The sequence below is a fragment of the Octopus bimaculoides genome, chromosome 1 (genome assembly GCF_001194135.2).
Source record: "Octopus bimaculoides isolate UCB-OBI-ISO-001 chromosome 1, ASM119413v2, whole genome shotgun sequence".
Classification (NCBI taxonomy): domain Eukaryota; kingdom Metazoa; phylum Mollusca; class Cephalopoda; order Octopoda; family Octopodidae; genus Octopus; species Octopus bimaculoides.
Window position 1 is genome coordinate 41,001,979 of NC_068981.1, and position 14,529 is coordinate 41,016,507.

Below are 14,529 nucleotides of genomic sequence, written 5' to 3' on the forward strand. Positions count from 1 at the left end.
ATGCACTTACAGGCTCTAACATTACCAATGTATATCCGTACAAACTAGGAAAAGAATAGAACACTCCAACTTGAAAAATATTCAACTGTACTTAAAAACGCTTGTTGAAAAAATGGAAGGAAAGTATATGTATACAACAGAAGTTTTTACTTTTCTATAATACTGTTTAGCCCTAGTTCAACTGGAAAGGCTTTCCAGCCATGACATTCCAATCTTTTGGGGGCTATATAGGATTACACAATTCAATGTGCTCTTCTTTGTTTAGAATGGTAGAATGTGATTTGAAAGAGATTTGGCTAGTATTTCTAACATGTTGAGTAGCAACTTACAGGCTCCCTCATTGGTTCTATTTCTGTAAAGATGATAATCAAAATGACCTTTTACTTGTTTCAGTCATTAGACTGTGGCCATGCAGGAGCATTGCCTCCAAGAATTTTTAGTTGAATGAATCACCCCCCAGTACTTATTATTGCTTTTAAGCCTTGTACTTATGCTATCAGTCTCTGTTACCAAACCACTAAGTTACAGGGACAGAAACACTAACCGGTTGTCAAGCAGTAATGGGAGACAAAGATAGACACACACATATACAAACACACACAAACACACACACACACACACATGCACACACACACCACACACCACATACACACACACCACACACACGCATGCACACACACACACACACACACACGACAGGCTTCTTTCAGTTACTGACTGCCAAATCCACTCACAATGCTTTGGTCAGTCTGAGGTTATATTAGGAGACACTTGCCCAAGGTGTCATGCAGTGGGACTGAACCCAGAAGTATGTAGTTTAGAAGCAAGTTTCTTACCATACAGCTATGCCTGAACCTCAAAACCATATAAAATAAAATGGACTATAAATTCAATTCTTAGAAATATTCATCTCAAAACAAAGATTTGAATGCCTTTATAAATTAGCCCATTAATTGAATTAAAAATAGTGAATTCAGAAGCAGAATCAATAGATTTGTACATAAGCTTGGATCTAAACACTTATAAGTCCTTTAATCTGAAAACATTCAGATTACTGTGCAAAGTGTAATGCTAATTTATTCACATTGTTTTGAATTGATCATGCATTACCTTGTAGCTTTGAGATTGCAATGATGTGATTGTTTATTTTTAGGATGACATTGTAAGGTAGGTGTGAGAGGCTGGATCTGGTCAGTTTGAACATAATCCGTGTAGAATATTTCAGCCAGGTATGGCTGGTCTAAATACTGAAAGATCTGGTAATAAAACAAAAACAAGTAAGTAAATATACTGACTGCACTATATACAAAAGTACAACATCAAACAGACTGCTTTGTGGTAATTGTACTCTGGGTTCAAATCACTGTACGCTGGGTTCAAATCCTGCCTGAGGCCAACTTAGCCATTCACTTCTTCAGAGTTATAAAAAAAAGTACCTATTCAAGGCATTGGATTACTGGAACTGTTATAATATCAAACCAGATCCTTTCTGGTATTTGTCCTGGCTTTTTGCATTCTGAGTTCAAATCCCACCATGACCTACTTGGATGGTAGACTTAATCTACCACTTGCTTTATTAACATCACCACTTGGCACCTTGAATGCCTTTAGTGGAGTCCATTCTGTTGCAAGCATTCAAACCAAGTCTCTAGGTCAAGGATACCTTCCTTCTGCGCACCAGTTTTGGAGACCTGATGTCATGGGCTCTGTCTTCCCTCCTGATTACAAGATATAAGAAAAAAAACACTATCACAATGCATAAAACTTCTCTTTTCGTTTTTAGACAGTTCTCTCAGTCTTTCTCTCAGATAACTTATTCTGTGGTTGTGGTTGCTGTTGTATAGCTCTAGATTAGTTGATCAAGCAAACCTTGCAGTTACACTGCTCCCATATCTGAGATAGTGCAGCTGCTACACACACGGAAAATCTTGGTTATTAATCATCATTTAACATCTGTTCTTCATGCTGGCATGGGTTTGATGGCTTGACCATAGTGGGCAAACCAGAGGGCTACGCCAAGCTCCAGTGTCTACTTTGGCACAGTTTCTATGAATGCAAGCCCTTCCTAACATCAACCACTTTAAAGATTGTAGGTGCTTTTCCTTCTGTAAAGTGGCTGGCATTAGGAAGAATATCTAGCTGTAGAAACCATGCCAAAGCATACTTTAGAACTTGGTGCAGTCCTCTGTCCATTCAACTTATTCCACGATCTTACGATCATGAGTCCAATACCCTAACCGCTAAGCCACAGGGTACAGGACAACTCAACACCGCCAACTTAACATCGCCGACTCAATGCCAACACAACTCAACACCAGGAAAATTGATTAATAAATAATTTATTCATTTTATAACATTATCAGGTACTTATAAATAAATGGTGTTGATTGCCAACATCGGTAGAAAAATATGAATTCTTGGTATTCCTTCTTTGAATGGTTTAAAGCAGGGATGGGGAACCTGTGGCCTTAAGGCCGCATGCAGCCTTCTGGGTCAGCAAGTGCAGCCTTCTGCAGCCTTTGATGTAAATGTTAATATATATTTTTTAAGACCTTGATTTTCTTTATCTATAGTTTTTATGCATAAATTTACAATACACACACATATATAGATGAGAGGAAAAATAACTGTGTTCAGTGATGTCACTCTCAGAAATTGGAAGCATTTTTCTATGAACCTAATGACTATAAACTTAAAGCAACATGGCTATAAAGGCAACATTCCCTTGTCAATCATGCCAGCCTAGTAGGAGTGAGTAACCTTACGCGTGATACATGTAGAGTTCCTGTCTCGTATACCTCCTCACTGTGGTTTGTGCTAAGTACTACTCAGTAACTTTACACGTGATACATGCAGAGTTCTTGTCTCATCTACTTCCTCACTGTGGTCTGACTACGTACTACTCTGTTAATTGTAGTCATGACTAAGTTCATAGTGACTTGTGAAATTGTAAGTCTGAGTTAGTTATAGCCTCATATGAAAGCGTACATTCACTAGTGCACGCGTTGTTTTGCAGACTTCCTTTTTGTCACTGAGACTTAATTAGTAACAATGATTGAATTCATTGCTACTCTGTTAGGCCTACTGCACACCATTCCAGATAAAACAGTCTTAGATAAGACAATCAATCAGCAACCGAAACCATGTTCTTGGAATTTTGGTCATGACTTTAGCAATTGTTGTTTTGATTGAAAACCATCAACATTTGCCATAATTTCTATATTAATTGGGTAATGATAAATAATAGTACTAATTACAGAAAAGAATATTATAAATCTAGATGATATTTATTCTTGAATGGTAGTGACAATTGCCGAATTCAAGACCAAGAATATGGTTTTGGATGCAGGTTTATCGTATCTTGTCTGAGATTGTTTTTTCTGGGTCAGTGTGCAGCCAGCCTTACTAATTAATTATCATCCTTTTATTTTTTAGCAGTATTCCAGAATGAAAACAATTTTCAACCCATAAGTATGTCAAAGAAATTGAAACAAACTTTGAAAGAAGAAAATAAGATCTTCAATGAAGAATGGGAATTACAATATTTTTTAGTGAATAGTGGAGGCAAAATGTCTTGTTTGCTTTGTGATACTGCAATTGTAATGGTTAAGAAATTCAATGCACAGCAGCATTATGTTCTTCATAAAGACAATAATTATGCCAAATAAGAGGGTGAGTCTTGAAAGAAAGCACCGCAGAAACTGAAAGATGGAAAACAAAAGCAAAGACAATTTTTCCATTCTGTGTTACATCAAGGGAATGGTGCGACATTAATTACTTGGAAAAAAAGGTGAACCATTCATCGATTCAAAACCCATAAAGGAATGTATTTTAGAAGTGGTAAGATGTATAGATCCAGATAAAGTTAACAAATATAAAGAGGTGCCTCTTTCAAGAAAAACTAATACAGATGGACAGCATGAATTGGCATGTGATGTAACAGAGCAACTGAAAAATATAATCCAAAAAGAAACTGTATATTATTCAGTAGCTCTGGATGAATCAACAAATTCCACTGATTCAGCATAGGTATTGTATTTTATTCGTGCTATAACTGATGATTTGCTTGCTTTAGGCACCCTTAAAGGACAGACGTGGGGGATAGATATTTTTAACAACTTCAAAGAGCAATGCCACAAAGTAGGACTAAATATTAGTAATTTGGTAAGTATGTGCATGGATGGCTAAGAATGAAGGATTTATTGCACATCTTAAAAGAGAAACCAAAGATCCAAGTGAATTGATTTCTGTTCATTGTATTTTGCATCAGCAAAATCTCTGTGCAAAATCTGCCATTTTAAATGACACTTTGCATAAGGTTATATGTATTGTAAACTATATTCAAGCAAGTGCCACGAAGCATCGTCAATTTAGAAGCATGCTGATGATGGATGATGGAGTAATTAGTGTAGATTTTCCTAATCACTCAAAAGTACGCTGGCTGTCACAAGGGAAAGTATTGGTCAAAATTGTATCTTTACAAAAGCAAATAATTGACTTTTTCAAAGTAAACAACAAACATTGTGATTTATCAGATCCAAACTTTTACAGAGATGTTGCATTTTTATGTGATGTTATATCAAAATAAAATGAGTTAAACATTTCGTTGCGAGGCAGAAATAAATTTATTTATGATATGTGGCAAAAAATTCAGGCATTTAGAAAAAAGTTGTTTTTCAAGTCTCTTTTGGCTAAATCAAAACTTTCAGAGGAACACTTTCCCCAGTTTATGAATGTAATGAGTGAATATGAAGATATCTTTGGATCTTTTGAAGAATACAAGTCAGTTTTAGACTCATTAATAGAAGAATACAAGAAAAGATTCAGTGATTTTGAAAAGCATAACATCACTCTGAAACATGCTTTTCAGTCTCACTTAGTTGATGTACCAAAGACTCCTGAAGAGTTACAAATGGAGCTTATTGAAATGTCTGAAGATAATATCCTGAAATCTCAGTTTGACAACAGGGACAATCTCATTGAAATTTGGGAAAAGGCAATAGAATATCCTCGTCTTCGTGAACATGCATGCCGACTGATTTCCTACTTTTCTACAACATACTGTTGTGAATCCACATTCTCGTACTTGATGCAAATCAAGAATTCACTGAGGACACAATTGACAGATGAGCATTTAGAGGACTAATTGATACTAAGAACCACTATGTTAGAACCTGATATCAAAATGCTTTCTAAAAAAAAACAGACTCAAAGAAGTCATTAATTTGAATAAAGACTAAATACATGCCTAAAGGAAATATTTCAAAATTTCATATTCTTGGTGTTTATAAGCTTGACTTTTTTTAAAAGATTATTATTCATTTACTTATTTAAAAAAAGTTCTTAAGTAAAATATTTGAAAATGTCATATTTCCAATTTTTATTCACCAGTCTTTTTTTCTATGACATTACTATTAAATTACTTAGCGGCCTATGCCTAAGGATAAAATGACAAAAAAAATATTTGTTCAATGTGGCCTCTATGAGGGGCAATGAATTGTAAGGTGGCTTTCATGAACAAAAAGGTTCCCCACCCCTGTTTTACAGCTATCTAAATACCTTTGACACAAGCTAAATAGGCCATTATGACCAATAAATTACTTGATGAAGCTTGGGCCAATCATGAAGCAAACAAACCATTGTTCTGGAATGTACACACACACACACACACACACACACACACACACACATATAATTATATCCTTTATAAATTGTTTTTATTCAAATTTTAGAAGTTCTGCTTTTTTTTTTATTCAAGCCATGTATTAAGATTAATCTTTTTATAAATTTCTGATAATGTTATAAAATGAATAGTTAAAAACGGATGAAGTTATAAAATGAATAAATTATTTATTAATCAATTTTCCTGGTGTTTAGTTGTCTTGGTGTTGCATTGTCCTGATGTTGAGTTGTCCTGGTGTTGAGTCGGCAGTGTTGAGTTGGCAGTGGTGAGTTGTCCCTATTTGTAAGCCACATGCCCACCCACAGACGTACTGTATCATCTTTCTGCCTTTCTACTGCTTCTACAGTGGCTTCCGCTCTTCAGAACTGGTCAATCTCATGTCACTTCTAAGTACTTCTGACTCACTTATAACACTCTAGCCTTTGTAGTGAAATTGAACTTCTAATTGTGTTGTTCATGGCTTCAGAAAGTGAGTTACAAGATCGTATTCTTGGTATATACAGTGACTGTCTTTGTTGAAGAAATTCTAAGTTGTCATATTGCCATACAAGGATAACTTTGATATTTCCAATCCAAGATACAGTTCATACTTCCAGTCCAAGATGCAGTTCAGTGAAGTATCTACATTGCAGATTGATGACACCAGTGTGTAGAAGGTGTTTGTATATTACTTTATTTAATTATTTATACAAATATAATGCCATTCTCCAATCACATGTTTGTATGTGGGGGTGGGGTGTAAACCTGCATTTGAGAACAATAACCACGTTTGGAACACAAAGAGAGGCCTTGTTCGATTATATTCAAAGGGAACAAGGTATAGGATATGTTTCTACATTGACTTTTGAATGTTTGCTTTTGTTGAAAGCTGAATTATCTTCTAAACATAATTTTTTTTATCAGATAGTCTTATTTGCATGACTACCTTTAGCACTCCATGTATATATAGTTTTCACAGAGGCAGTTTGGTACTAGTTGGAAATAAGTTACCAGAAAATCATCAATGAAATCAGCAATAGATTAGGTTAATTTGTCCCTTACATAATTTCTTGAAGAATGTTTAGATCCAGCAACAGAATTATATGTCATTCAGCTAGCTTGCCAGTTCAGATGATGGATATTAAAGCTTCCTACAACATTACGAATCACACACTAAATTCATTCATCTATGAGAGTATCAGATATTTGATCAACTTAATCCCTATGACAACATTCAAAGTAACTTGAAACTCTCTGACATTCAGCTACCAAGAGAAATTACTGGTCCTAAGAAAGCCTCTGGAAATATTTTACTGAATAACAATAAATAGTAAGTTTGCCTGTATTGAACCTTAGACCATAATGCATGCTTATTTCCAAAATTTGTTACTGTGTAACCCCAGATTATCCTTGATTGAGCTGTACTAATATCAAAAATGTTCCAGCCACGAAACAGGATAATGTAGTTTTAGATATACTATGTATCCATTTTTTTTTAAAAGATGATTGGCTGTAAATTAAGGGAAGTTTGGCTGCTATTTTCAAGAGGTTGAGTGATCACTTAGAGGTTCCCTCATAACATACCTAGTTGGTAGTTGTGTGTCATTTTGAGTATTCCATTTTGGAATTTAATAATGCAACAATTGTTGAATGGAATTTTTGCTATGTGGTAAGTGTTGAGCAGGAGTTTTGCTGTCCTGTTTGTTGAGCATAATTGTAGCAGTGTGATGATTGTTGAATAGAATTATACTCTACGCTTGTTGAAAGTTGTGCATTCCAAGAGACTTACATAGCTGTTAACAGAATGATAGTTCTGCAAACTTGGATTTAAATTCATTGTCAGAAAGCCACACAGTCAATAAAATATCATATTCTTTGGTTATTACATGTAATTGAAACATCTATTTACCCACTGTTTCTCCTCAAAGATTAATGCAAGTAATATGTTCACCAAGTATGTCAGTGATAAAATAACAAGCCATAACTGCATGCTTTGTCAGAAAGATTTATTGTATCAGATTTTTCTTTCTTCCTTTCTTTTTTATTGTAAAAATGCTTTGTCTGGAATCAGTACATTAAACTATTGTGTTTCTAGCATTTTTGACACCATGATTTCACTTGAAGATTGTAGGTTTTCATGTTTATTTTTCATTATTTGTTGTATTTGTCGTTTTTGCATGTTTATTTTTTTAAAAATTGTTTATTAAGTTTTCTCATTTTTTTTCTTCTTTTTCACTATTTGTTGATTTTTGCTTAGTTTTCTAAAAATGCATTCCTGATTCATAGAGATTTTTGTGAGTATGTCTTCTCTCACATCTAGGAGGAGAGAGATAATACTTGTTGCTTTTTGTACATCCATAATCTCTAATACGGAACAGTATTTAGGGTGGAGGTGTTGACAGTTTGAACTAGTTATACTATGTAGATAGGAGCCTTTCAGAATTTTATGACAGACTGGAATGTGCAAAAAAGGGCAATGCTGTTTGTTGTTGTTGCCACTCAATAGTGTAAATTTACAAATGCTTTTTCAAGATATAGGCAAGTTTGTTTGTTTTTTGGTTTGTTTGTTTTTTACTTTTTGTTTTTTATAGTGGTTTGAACTTTTGGCTGAGTAGAATTCGAGCTTGGTTCATTCAGGCACCTCAGACTACCACTACCAGCAACACCACCACCACATCATAATTATTAAGGTGGTAAGCTGGCAGAATCATTATCATGTTGGAGAAAATGCATAGCAACATTTCTTTAGTCTTTATGTTCTGAGTTCAAATTCTATTGAGGTTAATTTTGCCTTCCTTTCTGAACTGATGAAACAAGTACCAATCAAGAACTGAGGTTAATGTAACTGACTAGCTCCTACCCTAAAAGCCTTGTGCCTATTGTAGAAAAGATTATTATTATTTTTATTATGAACAGAAGTTTATGGTGGAAACTATAACTACTAATCTTGCACTATTTTAAATATATAATTAGATAAGTAATTCATATGTTGATGTTCTTGGACAGTTTTGATCGTTAAAGCTTCCTCTTCAAGGAGTATCATTTTTATAAGAGTGTGGATAAGCATAGAAAATGGGTTACATACCTGCTTTATGATTGATTACCCAGATCAAGTATATATTTCTGAATCTATTATTCCTCTGTGCTTAATTTTTTGTCTTAAACATATGCTTTGTTAGAAAAATGGTATTGTACCATAAACTTTTTCTTTTTTCTTTTTTATTTCATAAGGAAGCTTTTTCTGATGTTTGTACAATGAACTATGGTATTTCTAGTATGTTTTGATTTTTTTGATTTCACCATTTCATTTGTGGTTTGTTTCTTTCTTATGTTTGTTTCCCAATATCTGTTGATTTTCTTAAACTTATTTTTTAATTGTTGATTGAATTTGTCCCGGCATGGCTGCAGTCTAATTACTGAAACAGGTAAAAGATATGTATAGTGCACCAGCACTAATCTGAAGGCAAATGTTTTATTGTGTTTCACTATGAATCTGTTTCCATAACCACATAAAACTCACATTATTGTCATGAGAAGAAGAACAACAAATTGTGTTCTGCAATTAATTAAGAAGTAGCTGAAACAGATTTTTCTTTCCATTTTGTTTCTCTGCTGATAGTTACATTTTCTGAGAGAAAATACTTTTGCCTCTCAAGCATATTGCTTTGTAATCAAACAGGTTATGCAATCACACCTATTTCACAATGTATATATGAAGCCAATTAAGTTTTAACTTAAATTTGGTATGATTTAAGACTTAACAGAGAATGCATGTTTAATCAGTGTGAATATAGGCATAACATTTATATGAAAAATAATTCTGAATGTATGTATGCATTTAGTATTGAACCCACACCACCAACCTTATTGCTGCCTAGATTCATTATCCCCTATCACAAAAATGCTGAAAGAAATTTAATTGCTATTATAACACTATATTTCATCATTATTTCAGATCAAGGTTTTCTTTACTAGTTTATTTTTGTTGCCTTTTGGTCAACAAATGGTTTAAAACTGTTTTGTGAAAAGCAGACTGTGTGAAACATGTGTAAGAAATAGAGAATGGGATATTCAATATACACACAGACTGTGTGCTTTCCAGTTCCAGTGCCTCACTGTTACAAGAGAATGAGACATTGGCAGGATAACTTTTAGACATTTGAAGAATTTGGTCTATCTATACCCTGTCAAGCCACTAGATGGTCCAGTCCTTGTGTGCCTCAATGATACTGAAAACTATGCCAGTGAAGCACAAGCTTCTAGTAGGGCCTCCCATGCTGAATAAATAAAAGGGATAGTGGCCAGACTAATGTGGACCACCTTTTCTCAAAGGTAAAAATGGGTTTGCATAGGCCCAACACCCCTACCTGGAAAAAGCAAAGTTACAGAAACAACAATAACAATTCAAAACCAACAAGACCTGGGAGAGGAAAGCCTTCCCTCAGGAAAACATAAAACATAATGCAGCATCCTAAGAAAACCAACAACATACATTACATATTTTATAGCCTTGTGTTTGGATATATGATTTAATGGAGTGGGGGTAAGCAATGTATTCACATGACATACTACTGCTATACGCGACTCCAAAACACCCTCTGTAATCTCAAATAATAACGTTACTCTTTATAAGAGTTCAATGAGTCACACAGGGATGTTAATGTCTCTCATCACAACAACATATCAAGCCTTAACCTGGAACCCTCAAGTGAAGTAGAAGAGAGGATGCCCTAAAAAATAAAATAGCTGGAGACGGAATACTGAGGCAGATCTGAAAAACCTGGGATCCAAATGAAAGGAGTAGAAAAGACCACCCAGAGTCAAGAAGAGCAGAGATAATTCATCGATTTCCTATATTCGATAGAGAGGGAAGGCTTAATTAAGTAGTTGTACTTTGTCGGAGCTTAGACTGACTCTAATGTGAAGGTACCTTTACTGTTATTCAAATCCAGGATTACTGACTTACCAACCAGATCCACAAAGATTGTCCTCAGGGAAAGATTTAAGGATTTCTCCCATCCCACTGCAGCAACTCAACAGAATACTACATAATCATTCAAATTGGGGACAAGTGCATACACTCCAGACACTGATGACTACTGTTAGATCTTGTTGAACTGTCTGATTCTTGCCATCATAGAAAACAAATGTAAAATGCTGCTACTGGTGGTTTGGAGGAGACAAAGTAGGGAAAGGAGGATATATGTAGATATGAAGATTACACATTCTCTTATTAATTCTATTACATATATAATTACATGTGTATACCTGGCATGAGACCTAATGTTCCACTCCTGTTTCACCACTTGGATTGGAAATTTACTATCAAATTGATCCATTAAAATATTTGCTGATGTGGCACTGCTTGACTCAGATTCTGTTAACTATGATGTGCATCACAGTTTGGTATTGTCCTCTCATGCTTTTCTTTCTCTGCACCAGCAACCTACTCGCTAGTAACATTATCCAAATCAACTTCTAATCAATTCTTACCACTCTTTGCTTTTTGATAAAATTCTGCACACAGGTGTATGTATATTCAAGCTAAACAAACATGCCAGAAAAATATGCTACTTCTATGAACAAAAGTTTGAAGATGTCCTATATATGACAATCTAATCTCTGGCAATATTATCAAAACATAGCTACAGCATATATAAGGTTAGGTTAGATTCACTCTGCATGCAACCCAATGCAACTTGTGTCAAAGCCAGCTTGTTAACAACTAGACTGTTCACCCACCAACCCTGTTTAATGAGTGAGATGGGTGCGTGGATACCCAATAGGGTTAAAAATCAATAGAATCTATTATAGGTGGAAGAGCCTCTCACAGTGAAGCCAATAGATAACCAGGATCTTTGTGGTTTTCATTACTGTTTACAGTTATCTTAAAAAAAGTTTTCTAATGTATCATACAGATGTAATTTTTGATGCTGAATCCGAATTTGTTATTCATTTATTCTAGAAAAATTTTGCAAAAATGTTACAGGTGTTCAAAGCTTGATCATTTTCAGAATTTTCAGCCAATCAGAAAACAGCATGTTTGCTATCTCTTCCATCTTCGGGGGGAGGGGAGCACCGACATGTCAAAATATTAAATTAGGATTTTATAAAATAAATTATCTTTCTTGTATCTCCTTCTCCTCCTTGTGTACATGCACAGTATCTTTGGTTACTATGGAAATAGTTCTTTGCAATCAGCTATGCAACACGTGGTGCTTCTTTGCTTTGGTGATATGTAAAATACTTGCTTCTGATTAGCTAAAATACCCAAATTTTTCAAATTTGAAAGGCTTTTTAATTATGGATTTATTAACTTTTTAATTATGGATTTATAGGAAAAATGAATTTCATTCTCATAATTAGTATACAAAACTTAATCCATATAGCAAATTTGGAGACAATCGGAACTGACTGTAAACAGTGACAAAAACCACAAAGATCCAACAACCGTACTTGGAAAAGAAACAGGTGCTGCAATGTCATCTATTAACTGAAGCACACTGCCATGCATATAGGTCATCTTAGATTATGGATTTTATATGTATAATAAGGAATACACAACACACTAATCCTCTCCACCAACATACAACCTTTGACTAAAACTTTCACAAACCTTATAAATGTTAGTGATCACAATCTGTCTCAACTACCACTTGTCTCTAATATAAACAAAATTACATCAGCTAAGCTGTTCCTTCTTTTAAGAAACAGAAAGAACTTCAGTTCTGAACAGCTGGAGGCCCAAGACAAAGTTACATCTTTGAGATGGAACAGCTGCATTATACATAAATATTTAAAACTGCCTAAAGAAAATAAGGCCATCTGAGTGATTGGCAAAGTTATTATACATACTAACAAACTCAAGCATCACTGATGCAGTGTATATTTACTCTGCCTTTCTATAACAATTTTAATTTCTGCTCTCCTGAATAAACAGCTATGTTGACAGTGACAGTTAGTGGGAGCTTGCAAAGGCTCCACCACCTCCACCTTCTATAACAAAAATCTCATGTATATATGTGTGTGCGTGTGTATGCATGTGCATGTGAGTTAGTGAGTGTGTGTGCATGTGTGTATGTGCATGTGTTTGTGTGTGTGAGTGTGTGTATGTAAGTGTAGGTGTGAGTGTGTGTGTGAGTGTGTGTATGTAAGTGTAGGTGTGAGTGTGTGTGCATGTGTGTGTGCGTGTGTGTGTGCACGCACGTGCGCACGTGCATGTGTATGAGACTCAAATTCATGCCAGCATGGAAAATGGATGATAGATGATGATGATGATGATGAAGAAGAAGAAGAAGAACAAAAAGTACTTGATACAGAAATAAAGTATGGTTATCTACAGTAGTAGTGATATTATGCTTGGTAACTACACTTATATGCACATGCACAAACACACACAAACGCACGCGCACACACACACACACACACACACACACACACACACACAGAGGCTAGAAGGAAATGAAGTGGGTATGCTCCTCTGAATGTGTAGTGTTAGTGTGCCTGAACACAAATGAACCGAAGAGTAAACTAGTAAGAGCATGAAAAAAAAGCTGTGTATGGAGGCTGACATCTAGCTAAGGAAGTACCAGGCAATCCAGAGGAACTTTTGAATAAAAGTGACATGAAAAGAAATGCTGATGGCTGATTTCAGGAAGATGTATCTCATAAAAAAGACCCATTTGTTCCTTGCAAGCATGAGGGAAGAACTACAAATGATGATGATGGTCGTGGTGATTGCAATGACAATGACAACAGTGATGATATTGATGATGATGACAACGACGACAATGATGATTGTGGTGGTGGTGGTGGTTGCAATGAAAATGTTGACAATGATGATAGTGATGATGACGATGATGATGATGATGATGATGATGATGATTATAGTGATGGTGGTAGTGGTGGTCATGATACTGGTGGTAGTGGTGGTAGTAGTAGTGATAGTGGTGATGACAACATGCACATATTTATATTATTTATATCATGGTTAGGCTCCAGTTGAAATTAGTTTATGAAGAATTTTCATATTTTGATATCAGAAAAAACAGAACGCTTTACTAAAAGAACTCAAAACAAAAACCCAGCATGCATTATGTCTAGTCATAAACTCCCATTAATAATATGCTACAAAAATTGAAAAATTTCCTTATCTACAAGAAACCATCAGCCTGCAACCTGCTCAACGCTCTTCCAGTGACTAATATAATTTACATATTCAGATACAAACATTCTAACATTTAAATATCCTAACTTCAAATGTTACACTGGACACACTTTATAGCTGGCTGACCATGTGTCTAAAACAAGAAGCTACTGAAATATATTTTATTACAACAACACTAAACACTAAACAAATTAAGTAGAAAAACATCAGTTTTCATAGTACAGTCTTCTTAACTAGAATATTATCAGCCCTTGCCCTCTGCTTAAAAGCTTCATTGAATTTCTCTTGCTCTCATTCTGTGTGCGTGTGTGAGGGTGAACATATATATACATATGTAATGTATGTGTGTGTTTGTGTGTATGTATATATATGTATGTGTGTATGTGTGTGAATATGAACATATATATATTATTGTTGTATTTCAGGATGGTTGGTTTTTTTTTTTTTTTTTCCAAATAAACACATGCACTATATATTCGTTCTTCACTCGTTTATTACTGTTCTTATTCTAACTCATGTCCATTGTCCGGAAATCTTTCATCACACATTTGTGACCTCCTCAGTGACACTTTCTGTCTTCATGTGTGCTCTTGCTCTGCTTAATCCATTAATCAGAATACAAGAATATCTGTTTCAACAGACGGTTTCACATCAGGAATCTTGCAACACAAATTCATCGATATATATATATATATATATA

At 34.8% G+C, this 14,529-nt stretch overlaps 1 protein-coding gene across 1 annotated transcript; it reads left to right on the plus strand.

Annotated features, from left to right (window-relative positions):
• The first annotated feature begins 4,636 nt into the window (after window positions 1-4,636).
• LOC106878926 (general transcription factor II-I repeat domain-containing protein 2-like) lies at window positions 4,637-5,146 on the plus strand. Its single transcript, XM_014928289.1, has one exon. It carries the CDS (start codon window positions 4,637-4,639, stop codon window positions 5,144-5,146), a length of 510 nt encoding a protein of 169 aa, XP_014783775.1.
• Window positions 5,147-14,529: the final 9,383 nt, after the last annotated feature.

What these genes read in the sequence shown, in the direction of transcription:
- LOC106878926 (XM_014928289.1), top strand. Translation starts at nt 4,637, where the DNA reads ATGTGGCAAAAAATTCAGGCATTTAGAAAAAAGTTGTTTTTCAAGTCT.